Source organism: Phyllobates terribilis, unplaced genomic scaffold (genome assembly GCF_046119375.1).
Source record: "Phyllobates terribilis strain yellow unplaced genomic scaffold, ASM4611937v1 Scaffold_5__5_contigs__length_657084704, whole genome shotgun sequence".
In the NCBI taxonomy this organism is placed as follows: Eukaryota; Metazoa; Chordata; class Amphibia; order Anura; family Dendrobatidae; genus Phyllobates; species Phyllobates terribilis.
Window position 1 is genome coordinate 206,360,103 of NW_027362765.1, and position 12,290 is coordinate 206,372,392.

The window sequence follows — 12,290 nt, forward strand, 5'->3', positions numbered from 1 at the left end:
AGCCTGGAGGCTCCGCCACACAGAGGTACCAGTACAGCAAGGAGAAGCAAAAGGTACCCAAGGCCCGAGTCGCAAGCCATACAGGCAAAGTACACGGCCAGCTCGGGGACGTGGGCTATTACACCACGAAGAGGGGGATAGTCAGAAAGAGCATAGAGAGAACGGTAGGCCTTCACACTCACCCTGACCAGTGGGGCTCGCCCGAATGCTCTCAGATACCCAGGCCCATTCCTAACCGGTACTCCTGTTGGGTCAGTAATAACATCTGCAATAAAGACCCTGGACTGTTTGAAGCGGACTCTGAACTCTTACTATTGCGGCCTGCACTATCACCCCCAGCATTCACCTACACTGCCCTGAGGCTACACTCTTCCCGTGGGGAGTTTTCCTACCCCTGTGCTGCACACCAACACCAGCCTCAGTGGTCTGCCTCGCAGCGGCTGTTATCTCTGACCGCAATCCACGGGTGGTGTAGTCGGACATTCAAAACACTGATAAAGAGACTGCCACAATTTGGTCTGACCACCCTGAGCCACGGGATCGGGTTGCCACTACTACCCCCAGCATCGCATAGAAGCCCGGTTCCGGGTGCCCCAGGGCCCAGGGGGCGAGTCATCAATATGATCACTTCACCCTTAGATGAATCAATTGAGAGGTGCAGTTTGTAAAATTGGGCCACTTATGGGGGGTTCTCCTGTTCTGGCACCTCAGGGGCTCTGCTAATGTGGCATGACACCATCAAACCATTCCAGCAAAATCTGAACTCCAATATGGCGCTTCTTCCCTTCTGAGCTATGCACTGTATGTGGTATTGGCACAATCAGGAGAAATTGCATAACAAATTGCACATTCCATTTTCTCCAATTATCCATTCTGAAAATTGAAAACTTGGGGCAAAAGCAACATTTTAGTAGAAAAAATGGTAATTTTCCATTGATTCAGCCCAGTGTTATACAATTCTGTGAATCGTCTGAGGGTAAAAAATGCTCACTACACCACTAGATGAATTCCTCAAGATGTGCAGTTTCCAGAGTGGGGTCACTTGTGGGGGTTTCTGCCGCTTTGGCATGTCAGAGGCTCTGCAAATGCGACATGACATCGGCAATCTTCCGAGCCTTCTGAGACCTGCCATATGCCCAAACAGGAGATTTCCACCACATTTGGGGTGTTGATGTTTTCAAGCGAAATCGCACCACAGATTTTGCTGTCCATTTTCTCCTGTTACCCTTTGTGAAAACAAAAAATTTAGGGCTAAAGCAAAAATGTGATTTTATTTTCACAGCTCAACATTATAAAATTCTGTGTAGCACCTGCAGATGCCTACCACACCTCTAGATAAATTCCTTGAGGGGTGTTGTTTCTAAAATGGGGTCACTTGTGGGGTATTTCCACTGTTTAGGCACATCAGGAGCTCTGCAAACGTGACATGGCGTCCGCTATTTATTCCAGCCATTTTGCGCTCCAAAAGTTAAATTGTTCTCTTTCCCTTCCGAGCCCTGATGTGCACCCAAACAGTAGTTTTCCACCATATATGGGGTTATTCGTATACTCATGAGAAACTGCACAACAAATTGTATGGTCCATTTTCTCCTGTTAGACTTTTAAAATTGCAAAATTTGGGGCGAATGCAATATTTTTTAAAAGGTTAATAAACTTCTTGAATGCGGTTTTGTGCACTTTGAGGGCTGTAGCTTTTAAAGTGGTGTCACTTTTGGGTATTTTATGTCACATATACCCACCTCCCCCTCCCCCAAAAATATCACTTCAAATGGGATGTGGTCCCTAAAACTTAAAAAAAAAAAAAGTTTAAAAAATGATGCTGATGTGAAGTAGACGTATGGGAAATGTTGTTTATTTATTTTGTGTGGTATAACTATCTGTTTTAGGGCATAAAAATTCAAACTTTGAAAATTGTAAATTTTCAATATTTCTTTTTGTCAAATTTTTTATATTTTCATAAACACAAATCATATCGAAATTTACCACTAACATGAAGTACAACATGTCACAAAAAAATAGTCTCTGAATCTCTGGGATCCGTTGAAGCGTTCCAGAGTTATAACCTGATGAAGTGACTCTGGTCAGAATTATAAATATTGGCCTGGTCAGGAAAGTAAAAACAGGCTGGGGGCTGGGTGAAGTGGTTAATTTTAAATATACATTGTTCGTGGATCAACCCATTTAAGCTGCTTTTTTAATATACTTCCTGGTACTTGGCTTTGCCAACTTTATTGATAGTCATTACGTATGTTGTTAGTGGTTTTTCGCAGAAAAAACACGCTAAAAATGCATATGCATTTTTATTTATCTACGGATTTTTCACATCTAATGCAATTCTATGGAGAAAATCTCATAAAAACACATAACTCAGCATGACCAGCAAGAGATATTGACATTTTGAGGATTTAAAAAATGCACCCCAGGTCAGATTACGTAGCGGAAAAAAACCCGCAGTGGGCAGGAGATTTCTATAAATCCCATCCACTTTGCTGGAAATATAAGACTACATCCCCACGATGAGATTTTGGTGAGTTTTTGACACTGCAGAATTTCTGCACCTATTTAAATTATGTTACTGGAGGTCTTTCATTGCGTTTTTGTGTGTGTTTTTTTTAACATGCGTTTTATCGCATTTGTCACGCTGCTTTGTCTCTTTTTTTGGTGTGTCGTGCTTTAAACAAAACTGCTTTGTTTTTGATACTTTCTGGCATTTTGGCTTTAACAAAACTGTTTTAATATACTTAGGTACGTCTCCTCCGCAGAAATGCACTAAAAATGCACGTGCGTTTTTTACCTGTGGATTTTCTGCATTTATTGCAAGTCTATGGGGAAAATTCGCACAGAAAACTCAGCGTACCCGCAAGCGTACCGAAATTGACATGCTGCGGATTTGGAACACGCACCCCTGCTTAGTTTGTGCTGAGTAAAATAATGCACAGTGGGCATGAGATTTCTATAAATCCCATCTATTTTGCTACAACTGTAAGGCCACGTTCAGTATTAGAGATGGGCGAACCCAAACAGAATTGTTCTCATTGGAGAGTCACTGTTCGGGTCTGATTGGCGAACACGGACTGTCTTCTGAAGTCCGGTGCAGTGTTCGGGTAAGGAGAGAGAGAGTTTTTTTTTTTCTTTTATTACAAGTTCGGGTCTCCATTATTTTTAATGGGGTCCGAATTGTGGTGGAGGTTCGGGTACAGTTCTGGTACCCAAACCAAACTTTTTCAAAAGTCGGGGTCAGGTACCAGAATCCAAACTTCCAGCGGTCGGCCCATTCCGAGTCAGTATATTACATCCAGGAGTGGAACAATTAGGCCATGGCCCCACTATCAGTATTCGGTTCGGTCAGTATTTTTTCTCAGGAGTGGGAACCAAAACCAGGTGAGGAAGAATCAGAGAAAAGGTATAATAGAAACAAGTCACCAATTCTGCATTTATCACCCACTCCTGGTTTTGGCTCCCACTCCTGAGAAAAAGTACTGACCAAATACTGATAGTGGGGCCGTGGCCTTAGATGCTGCACTTTTGACATAGCAAAAATATGCAGCTTCAAAAACGCAACAAAAGCTCATTGCAGTGTTCCCACTATGAGCATTTTTGATGTTTCAGATTTTCTGCACCTGTTAACTAAAATAGTAAACAAAAAAAAATGCAGCGTAGTGGGAGCGTAGGCTAAGGGTCTGTGCACATGTTGCAGTTTTGTCGCGTTTTTGTAGCATTTGTTTCTGCACAGATTTGTAACAAAACCTGAAAAATTCCTAGTGTCATCAAAGTGAATGGGATTCCTGAAGTCCCATGTACACAGTGCATTTTTTTTCCAATGCAGATTTGCATCTCCAGCGTTTTTGCTGCAGATTTTGCCCATACTAATGAGTAGGGAAAATCTGCAACAAAAATGCATTTAAAAAACGGGCCTATTTTACACAACTTTAATCCTGCCAAGAGATGCAGAAATGGTGCAAAAAACTCTGCTGCAAATACTTAACGTTTGCACATACCCTAAAACGCTGCTTTCTTTCACAATTAATAAACGCATCTTAAGGGTATGTGCCTACAATTTGGATACAGCTCACATGCGCTGCGTCTAAAACGCTGCGTTGTACGGAAGAAAAACAATGGATGGATTTATAAAAATACCATGCCCCACTGTGCTTCGATTTGACGCCGCGTAAACTCACCCGTGGCGCAGCTTTAAGAGCCGCAGCATGTCAATTTCTGTTGCAGAGATGCTAGTCTCCGCAATAGAATGTATAGGGTGTGGTAACTCTGTTCAATGAACACATGAGGATTTACATGCGGGATCGGACGCAGCGAAAATATGCTGCATCCAAAGCGCTGCTATAGCCATACCCATTATGCAAATGAGCAGCGCCATTTTATTTTTTTCACATGCAGACTTTCCTCATACTTGCAAGAGAGATTGACATGCTGCGGGTCTTAAAGAGGCACCGCATGTCAGTTTCCACGGGTGATCCGCAGGTGCACAGAGACACATAGTGGACATGGGATTTCTACAAATCCCATCCACTATGCTGTAACATCTGGACGCTGCGGGTTTCACACTGTATAAACACGCAGCTTCAAACCCGCAACGGCTCCTGACCGTGTGCACATACACTAAAAGTTCACGAAAGACTCGTCATTTCTTGAAATCTCATTTATAAAGCTGTTGCTATAATGCGCAGATTTTTCACACAAAACTGCAGCAGACAAATTGATGCATATTCACAATATGGAACATAGCCATGCAGGATTAAATATGCCACACACTTGTATAATAATAATAATAATAAAAACAAACAAAAGAACAACTCTATAAAAAATGAAAATCATGGTTGTAAGTAAAGAAATGAGATGCTCCTATGTGTGTGAAATCATTCTGTAAAGTGAGACTTCCTAGGATGTTAGTTTATAGACACAATATGTATGTAGCTTTATACCAGTGCAGATAGATGTCTGATCTGCCTAATATGAGACAACCTTCTTTCAGTTGCTTGTTTTATCCCATAGAACAGCTCAGCTATGTGCACATATAATGCTATCTACTATGGGAGGGAGGTGTTTCCTGTAGAGTGGAAGGTCCACCCTAGAAGCTGGGAAGGAGGATTGTCTCCCTGCCCCCTTCTCCTTGTCTTCCTCCCAGCCCCCTATCCTCCAGCCCTCCAGGCTCCTCCAGCAGAGGCCCTGTAACCTCTTGTGTGGTAAAGAGCTGTAGCAGGAGGGTACAGAGTATATTGTCTTCCTGTAGAGGATATATAAGATGGTGGGAATCCCAGGATCATTCCAGTGTAAGTATCCTATTCTTTATTGTCTCATTCTCACTTGTTGGTTGGAGTTACTGTGTCCTCTAAGCCGTGTGCTTTGGAAATTACAGTGTTAAGGATAAACCCAGTTGATGGTGCGATCACTTATTCAGGATGAACTCCTTATTATGATCTTTTAGCTCTTTCCTTCCAGAAAGAAAAGCTAACTGTGATAATTCATAAACCTGTACGTCATGGCTCTTAGATGCCTTCAGGGGATCAGTTCTGATTGTACATGGGTTATCACTGTTGTAGTTGCATTATGTCCTTGGTGATGTCATCATGACGCTATGTGTGATATGGGTTGTTTAGATGAGGCAGGTCTTGGCCAGTAAGTGGTGAAAGTGTTAATGCCCACGTCAGACAGACACATATGTCATGTGGTGCTGAACCCATGTTGAAGGATGAGAGAGAATTTTGGATTCTTGATTGTAGTTTTAACAATCCGATCGTGACACAATGTGAGATGCTTAAAGAGTCTTGTTCGGCAAGGTCTATGGCCATTTGTGAGGATCCCATCACATCAATTTATCTTTTTATATGTAACGTAATTGGACCAGCAATCCCATAGCTGTTCTACATCTAGGACAACATGTTGGCTCTGAAGTTATCTGCTGACTCCAAACTGTTGCTGAATGGACAGATGTTCTTGCAGAAGGATGATCTGATGGCATGTGGTGATGGTGAGCGGTGGCTGCGTGTATCATGTATGTGTATATATTGGATGTTAGTACTAGTCCGTGCTCAGTTCTATAAATATTATGTCTTTTCCTGGTGTTCTGTTTATCTCCCCATAAAATGTACGCAGCATATACAGTCTAGCAGGAGGTCTATCCTCTATACATTAGCGCAGGTCGATCCTTTTTTGGCTGTTGTCTATGGGCCAGATCATGCCATACATCACTGTATTTACATTTCAGTGGCGACAGTTCCCGAAATGGTAGGTAGGACTCTTTAAAAAAAAAAAAAAAAACTTAGGTGCTGTTGTCCAAATGATTATAGTAATGTTATAGGCTTTAGGTTCTGTTTATGGGATCATGTATGCGTTTTCGATGCTGGTACTAAATCCAATAAAGACTTTGCTCTGCTGAAGCCTCCATCCCAGATAATGCAGTGCTATTTTCCCAATACATTGACAGACCCCCATCATTTGGATCCGTGGTGTGCCGTTGGGAATCAGTTTTCATGCTCCTGTGATAAAACTGAAAATATCGCACAGATGTAAACCTTGCCTCAGGCTTTTTTTTTTTTTTTTTGTGGGGAACACTTTCTAGCAAATTGGATGTGATTTCATGAAAACTCATTGCATTCCCCACTGCGTTTAAAGATGATGCTGAACTTTTCTTTCGGTTATTTTTTTCCCTATATGCTTCTATAAGGAACCAGAAAAAATGAATGTAAAGAAATGCAATTGTATTTTTTAAATGCAGAATCCCAAAGTTTCTCCATTCAAAAAGTGTGAAAAAACTGTCAAATCCGCGCCAACAGAAAAAAGGGAGAAAAAGAGTAAACAATGCTGTGAAAAAAACCCTAAATGTTTCCATTGGATATATCAGCAGAACAAGCCCTTAGGCCACAGCCCCACGATCAGTATTTGGTCAGTATTCGGTCAGTATTTTTTCTCAGGAGTGGTAGCCAAAACCAGGTGAGGAACAATCAGAGAAAAGGTATAAGGCTGTGTGCCCACGATGCGTTTTTTAAGCGTTTCCGCAGCGGCAATTCCGCTGCTGAAACGCTTAAAAAATGCTTGGTAGAAGGCCTGCCATGGTCCCCAATGATAATCCGCATGTGCTGGGCGGATTATCATTGCAGAAAAAAACGCAGCACTACCAATTAGTTTGCGGAAGCGCTGTGTTTTCGCCGCCATTGACTTGCATTGGAATGCATGGAATCCGCATCACTGGATCCGTACATGTGGAATCCAAGCGTTTCAATGTGCGGATGGTACCCGAGTCTGGAGAAGAGGAGACTCTCCTCCGGACCCGGGTACCATAGTACCTGTAAAAAAAAAAAAAAAAAAGAATAAAATAAAATATATATATTATACTTACCTTCTGATGGCCCCCGGTGTGCTTGTCTTGGCTTGCCGGCAGATCGCGGTGGACTCAAGGACCTGCGCTGACGTCATTTAGTCATGTGACGGGTCACGCGATGCTGATGTCGGCAGGTCCTTCAGTTTACCGTGATCTGCCGGCAAGCCGAGACGCATCGAATAAAGACTCTGGGGGCCATCAGAAGGTAAGTATGATATTTATTTTTTTAACATTCTTTCGGTCACACTATATAAATCCATGCCGTTTGCATGGATTTATATAGTGTGACCAAGTTATCAAGCACTTTCCAAGTGATGCTAAAATCGCTTGGAAAGCGCTTGTCAACCCGCATGCGGAAATGCATGTGAAGAACGCTTCACATTCGCTTGTCCCTGGCAGGAAAAACGCATGTACAATCCGCATGCGTTTTTTATGCCAGGGGAGATGCAGAAACGCTCAGGAAAAAATCCGGAGCATTTCTGCATCGTGGGCACATAGCCTAACTCCACCACTGTAGCTGCAGTAGCCAAGATCTGCAATTGTAGAACAGTTCACCTTACAAAGTTTGCTTAGAATGCCTAAGTTAACAGCCCCTTAGGATAGCTGTTGGCCAACAGCCATCTAAACTGACTTCCCCTTTTTCCTATGGGAGCTCTTGGGGGAGAGTTGGGAGGCCCCCATACAAATTAGACTGTCGGGCAATACCGCCAATATCTGTTTAGCTGAATTCAGTCTGTGTTTGGCAGAATTTAGTCCATATATGAATATTTATTTTGTATGTTCATACTTCATCCATACTGAGGCCTATTTGCAGTAGGTGTGATAGAGAGATATAAATAATATATTATATATTAATCTCTTTTTAGTGAGTTTTGCAAGATTTCACTGTTTTTGCACTTTTCTTGGACTCCATATTGAATGACCTACTTGTTTTTTGTTGCTGCAGCTCAACCTTGGCCACACAATAAGGATTGATATAGGCCAAATACATCAGCTAAGTTATTGAGACGTAAGGTAACATGCAGCAATGAAATCAGTGTAACATTGCATGGAATGGCTTTCTGTGGTGTCGCATTTTTTCCAAATATGTTGGATTTTCTGTACTTGGTTGCAAGTTGCACGCGACTCACTCGCCAAAGGCTTCAATACAAGTCGCCCCAGTGCAAAAGCTCCAGCAGGGCCCCAGTAGGGCCTCCAATTATTGCAAGTCTTTAATAGCATTGGTCTTTTCACCTAGGCCAATTGGGCTTTTTGGACCCCTTAGTTTGGTTCTAGAGCCTGGGTGCAACTGCGGCCCTGCACCTATTAGTTACTCCCCTGCCTATCCTAAGGACAACAGATGTCATATCACTAAGCTTCATGGTGTTGAGGGTGTTGATGTTGTTATGGCTAGTGATTTAGATTCACAGAATGTCTATATAACAAGATGCCATATTATGGTGGCTTTGGGCCTGCAACTTCAATCGATGATAAATTAAGCATGTTAGGCTTTCATTTATGTATTATGGCATTTTGGAATGGCTTCCTAGGATGTATCCCATGCGCTGATTTATATAAATAGATAATATCTTGTATAGAGTTGTAGTAATTAATTGCAACCAAATGTTTCCAGTGTACAACGTGAGATTCATAAGATTCCCTCCAATATGGCTTATAAATAGACATTAGAAGTCTATATTGGTCAGTCACATTTTCTTTCACTTTGTAACCTAAATTTCATTTTTTAGGATTAGAAACAAAGCCAAAACCAAGTAGTAGAAATATGTTTTATGGCTCAAAGCAAAATTCACCTTGGAGAAATAAACTTGAGAAGAAGCCAAGGGAATGAGAAGCTGAATTCTCGTTGCTCTGTGGACATTATCAGGGTCCAGGCCTGGCTTGCGTTATGGTGTGTGAGGTTTCCCAGAGCCAGCCCGTCTCTGAGAACAGCTGCTATAGATTAACGTCCGAGACTCCATTGATTAGACAGACACAGCTCGCCTGCATATAAATAGAATTTTTCTTGAAGTAACTTTTTTTTTTTCTTAAAGGGAAATCAAACTGTTTAGTGTGTTTGCGTCCGTACATGTGGTTGTAGTTATACACATATGTAACGCACATGTGTGCAGGTACAGGAGATTCATGCTAGCAATACATCTCTGGAGCCAGACAGTCTAGCTGCCAGATTGTACCTCAGGCTCCAGGCTTTCTAGAGAAGGATTTGTAGACATTTCTCCCATAATTAGTTCCTTCACTTTTTACCTGTACACATTCCTTTTCTCTCTCGTGGCTGTGACTACTCTGGGCCTAGTTTACACCGGATTATGTTGCTATTAGGCTTCCTACAAATGACAACTGTGTGCATACGGAGATGTATGGCAATATATAGCGCACACTATGGGTGTCACCATGTGGTCCCATCATCTGACTCCATATTTCTATTCTATATGCGAATAACTCTAATTGCAGTAAATTAAAATGGGTTATTTTGGATTTGGAAAACCGCTGTCCATCTGCAGTTTGTATTAAAAAAACAAACTAATTTACTCGCCCTCCCAGGGTCCTGCTTTGAGTCTCCACCGCTACTCCCAGTGTCATTGTCTGCAGTACTGATGTCACGTCGGTAGCATGAGGTCACTTATTGGCTGCATTGCTGTCGACTTGTCTTCAGCGCTGCAGACAATAATAGGCACTGGGGGCAGTGGTGGAGACTTAGCACTGGACCCAGGGAGGGTGGGTAACACAAGCTTTTTTATTTATTTATTTTTTTAAATATGAAGTCAGAAGACAGGGGTTTATGAAGCTTGAAAAGGCCCTTTTAAAAGCTTGCTATGATGTTCTTTTTTGGAGCATATACCCATTAGATTAATGAACTATCGTCGGCTGGGTCAGTGAATTGAGAGATCATTCGTTCTGACAGACCAATGAACTTTTGTAATTCTTCAAAACACCAGTTGGATGTGTTGGATTTTTCTTCTGCCGATCGGCATTGACTGAATCCTCGACCCCCAAAAAATCCACTATTGGCATATGTAGCAGGGCTGTGAAGTCGGAGTCGTGTCCATTTTGGTGGAGTCTGTATTAAATGGGCCAACTCCTAAAACATATAATAAATTGGGTACAATAGTTCAATGCAGTTTGTGGGGAATATTTTTTTTCATAAGAATTTGGGGAAGTTATGAAATGTCCTATTCCTGATCTGAGGGTCTAGACTTTTAGCCTTTAGGCCTCAATATACGTGAGAGAGTAGTTATTGGGTCCAGCCGACTACCTTTTTGATTATTACAAGACGAAACATTTGTCGAAGGACTTAAGGAACCGGTATGCCAGATTTCAGCCTGCCAATCCATTTTTTTTCCCACTAAGATGAGCCTCCACCGTCCAGACATGTCTAGCAGTGTCTTTTATAGAGCACACAGGAGCGCTCGATTGAGTGAGCCCTCCTGTGTATGGGAGAGACAGCCGAGATAGCTGCCAACCGAACAATTGGCTAACAGCCATCTAATGTGTGTGGGGTGTTTGAGAATGTATGTACACAATCAGTAGTGCTGGATCCACACAAATAGACCATGGGCAGCAGCATTTTTAAATATATTGACAAGTGGCAAATTTTGTTGCAGAAATTTCTTCTGCTAAATACTGGCTTCATTCATGTGGAAGGGCTTGCTCTTGCAGAAAAGCTCTTGGATTTCTGCAAGCCTCATTCAGATGAGTATTGAATTCTGTAGCAAATCTGCAATGTCCGAATTCACTCTTAAACCCCCCATACACATTAGACTAATGTTGCCTGCATCCGCCAATAACTAAGGGTTTGGCCCACAGTCTATTGTGTATGGGGACCCCAGACGATTGAGACTGCTGACCCTTTTGTTCTCTAAGGGAAGAGTCAGACTGCCATATATTTTGGACGAGGAACACAACGCAATGCTTGGACTGGCCAACTGCTCCTAACCTGAGCGTGACAGCATGTATTTCTATGCAGCTGTCACGTTCAGGTTAGGAGAGCAGTTAGCCAGTCCGAGTATTGCGTTGCGCTCCTTGTCTTAGTTATAGGCCTTATGACTTTTTTCCCTAAGGGATAAGTCGGCAACAACTCTCTCATAGAAAAGAGGAGTGCTCGGCCGAATGAGCATTCCTGTGTATAGGAAAGATTGCCAAAATAGATGCCGGCTGCACTATCGTGTCTGACAGCTGTCTAATGTGTGTGTACTGTGTTCTTATTCTGTACAGTGTTTTTTTTTTTTTTTTCCATTGAAGTCTATAGAGGAAAATTGCATCTGAACACACATGCTCTCAAAGCAATGTGGTTTTCATACTCTGCATGAATGAGATTTAGTATACTTAAGGTAACATCTCAGTGCAATATTAATATTTGTGAACATATAGTAAAGTCAGCCATACACATAAGGTAGCTATTGGCTGCATGCTTATTCAGCCAACTGCTATCTCGACTGAGATCCCCATTAATATGTGCATTGTGCCTAATAAGCTAGTTTAATGAGGAATAAGCCAATCCACAACAGATCCTATTTTTGGTAGCCAACAGCAGGCGACAGATACAGTTTAACTGGCACCAAGCCCACCGGAATATCATCAGTTACTGTAGAAATCGTTAGATATGCCAAATTTGGTGGACAAAGCCTACATAAATGAACCAAATGTGTTTTTATATGCAGTTTTCCAAAAGGCAAAAACCATAATGAAAAGTACAATATATAAATGTGTATTCATATATTATCTGCTGTCTATAGACATAAGATACCTGTGAACAGGTGTAGACCATTTTGGTGGGCTCTGTCTAGCTTGGGCTATAGATATTTGGATAGCAGTAAATCAAGCCTAAAATGTTGAGATTGTCTAACAATTATGGTAAGTTTGGGTTTGTATAGCTTTACAAACTGGACCATACACATAAGTTAGCTACAGGATGACTGCTAATTCGACCACAAGATGATTTCCCCATCCTCCCTATAGA

General features: G+C 42.0%; 1 protein-coding gene across 3 annotated transcripts in view; it reads left to right on the top strand.

The window, feature by feature from the left end:
• The first annotated feature begins 5,117 nt into the window (after window positions 1-5,117).
• The window catches only part of CBFA2T2 (CBFA2/RUNX1 partner transcriptional co-repressor 2), a 34,402-nt gene continuing 27,229 nt past the window's right edge, over window positions 5,118-12,290 (top strand). For 2 of the 3 annotated variants that reach the window (XM_073683750.1, XM_073683753.1), the window contains exon 1: window positions 5,118-5,288. In XM_073683750.1, the coding sequence (XP_073539851.1) occupies window positions 5,261-5,288 (28 nt within the window). In that variant the 5' untranslated portion in view covers window positions 5,118-5,260. The remainder of the gene's footprint in view (window positions 5,289-12,290) is intronic. The other variant, XM_073683751.1, reaches the window with a different exon arrangement.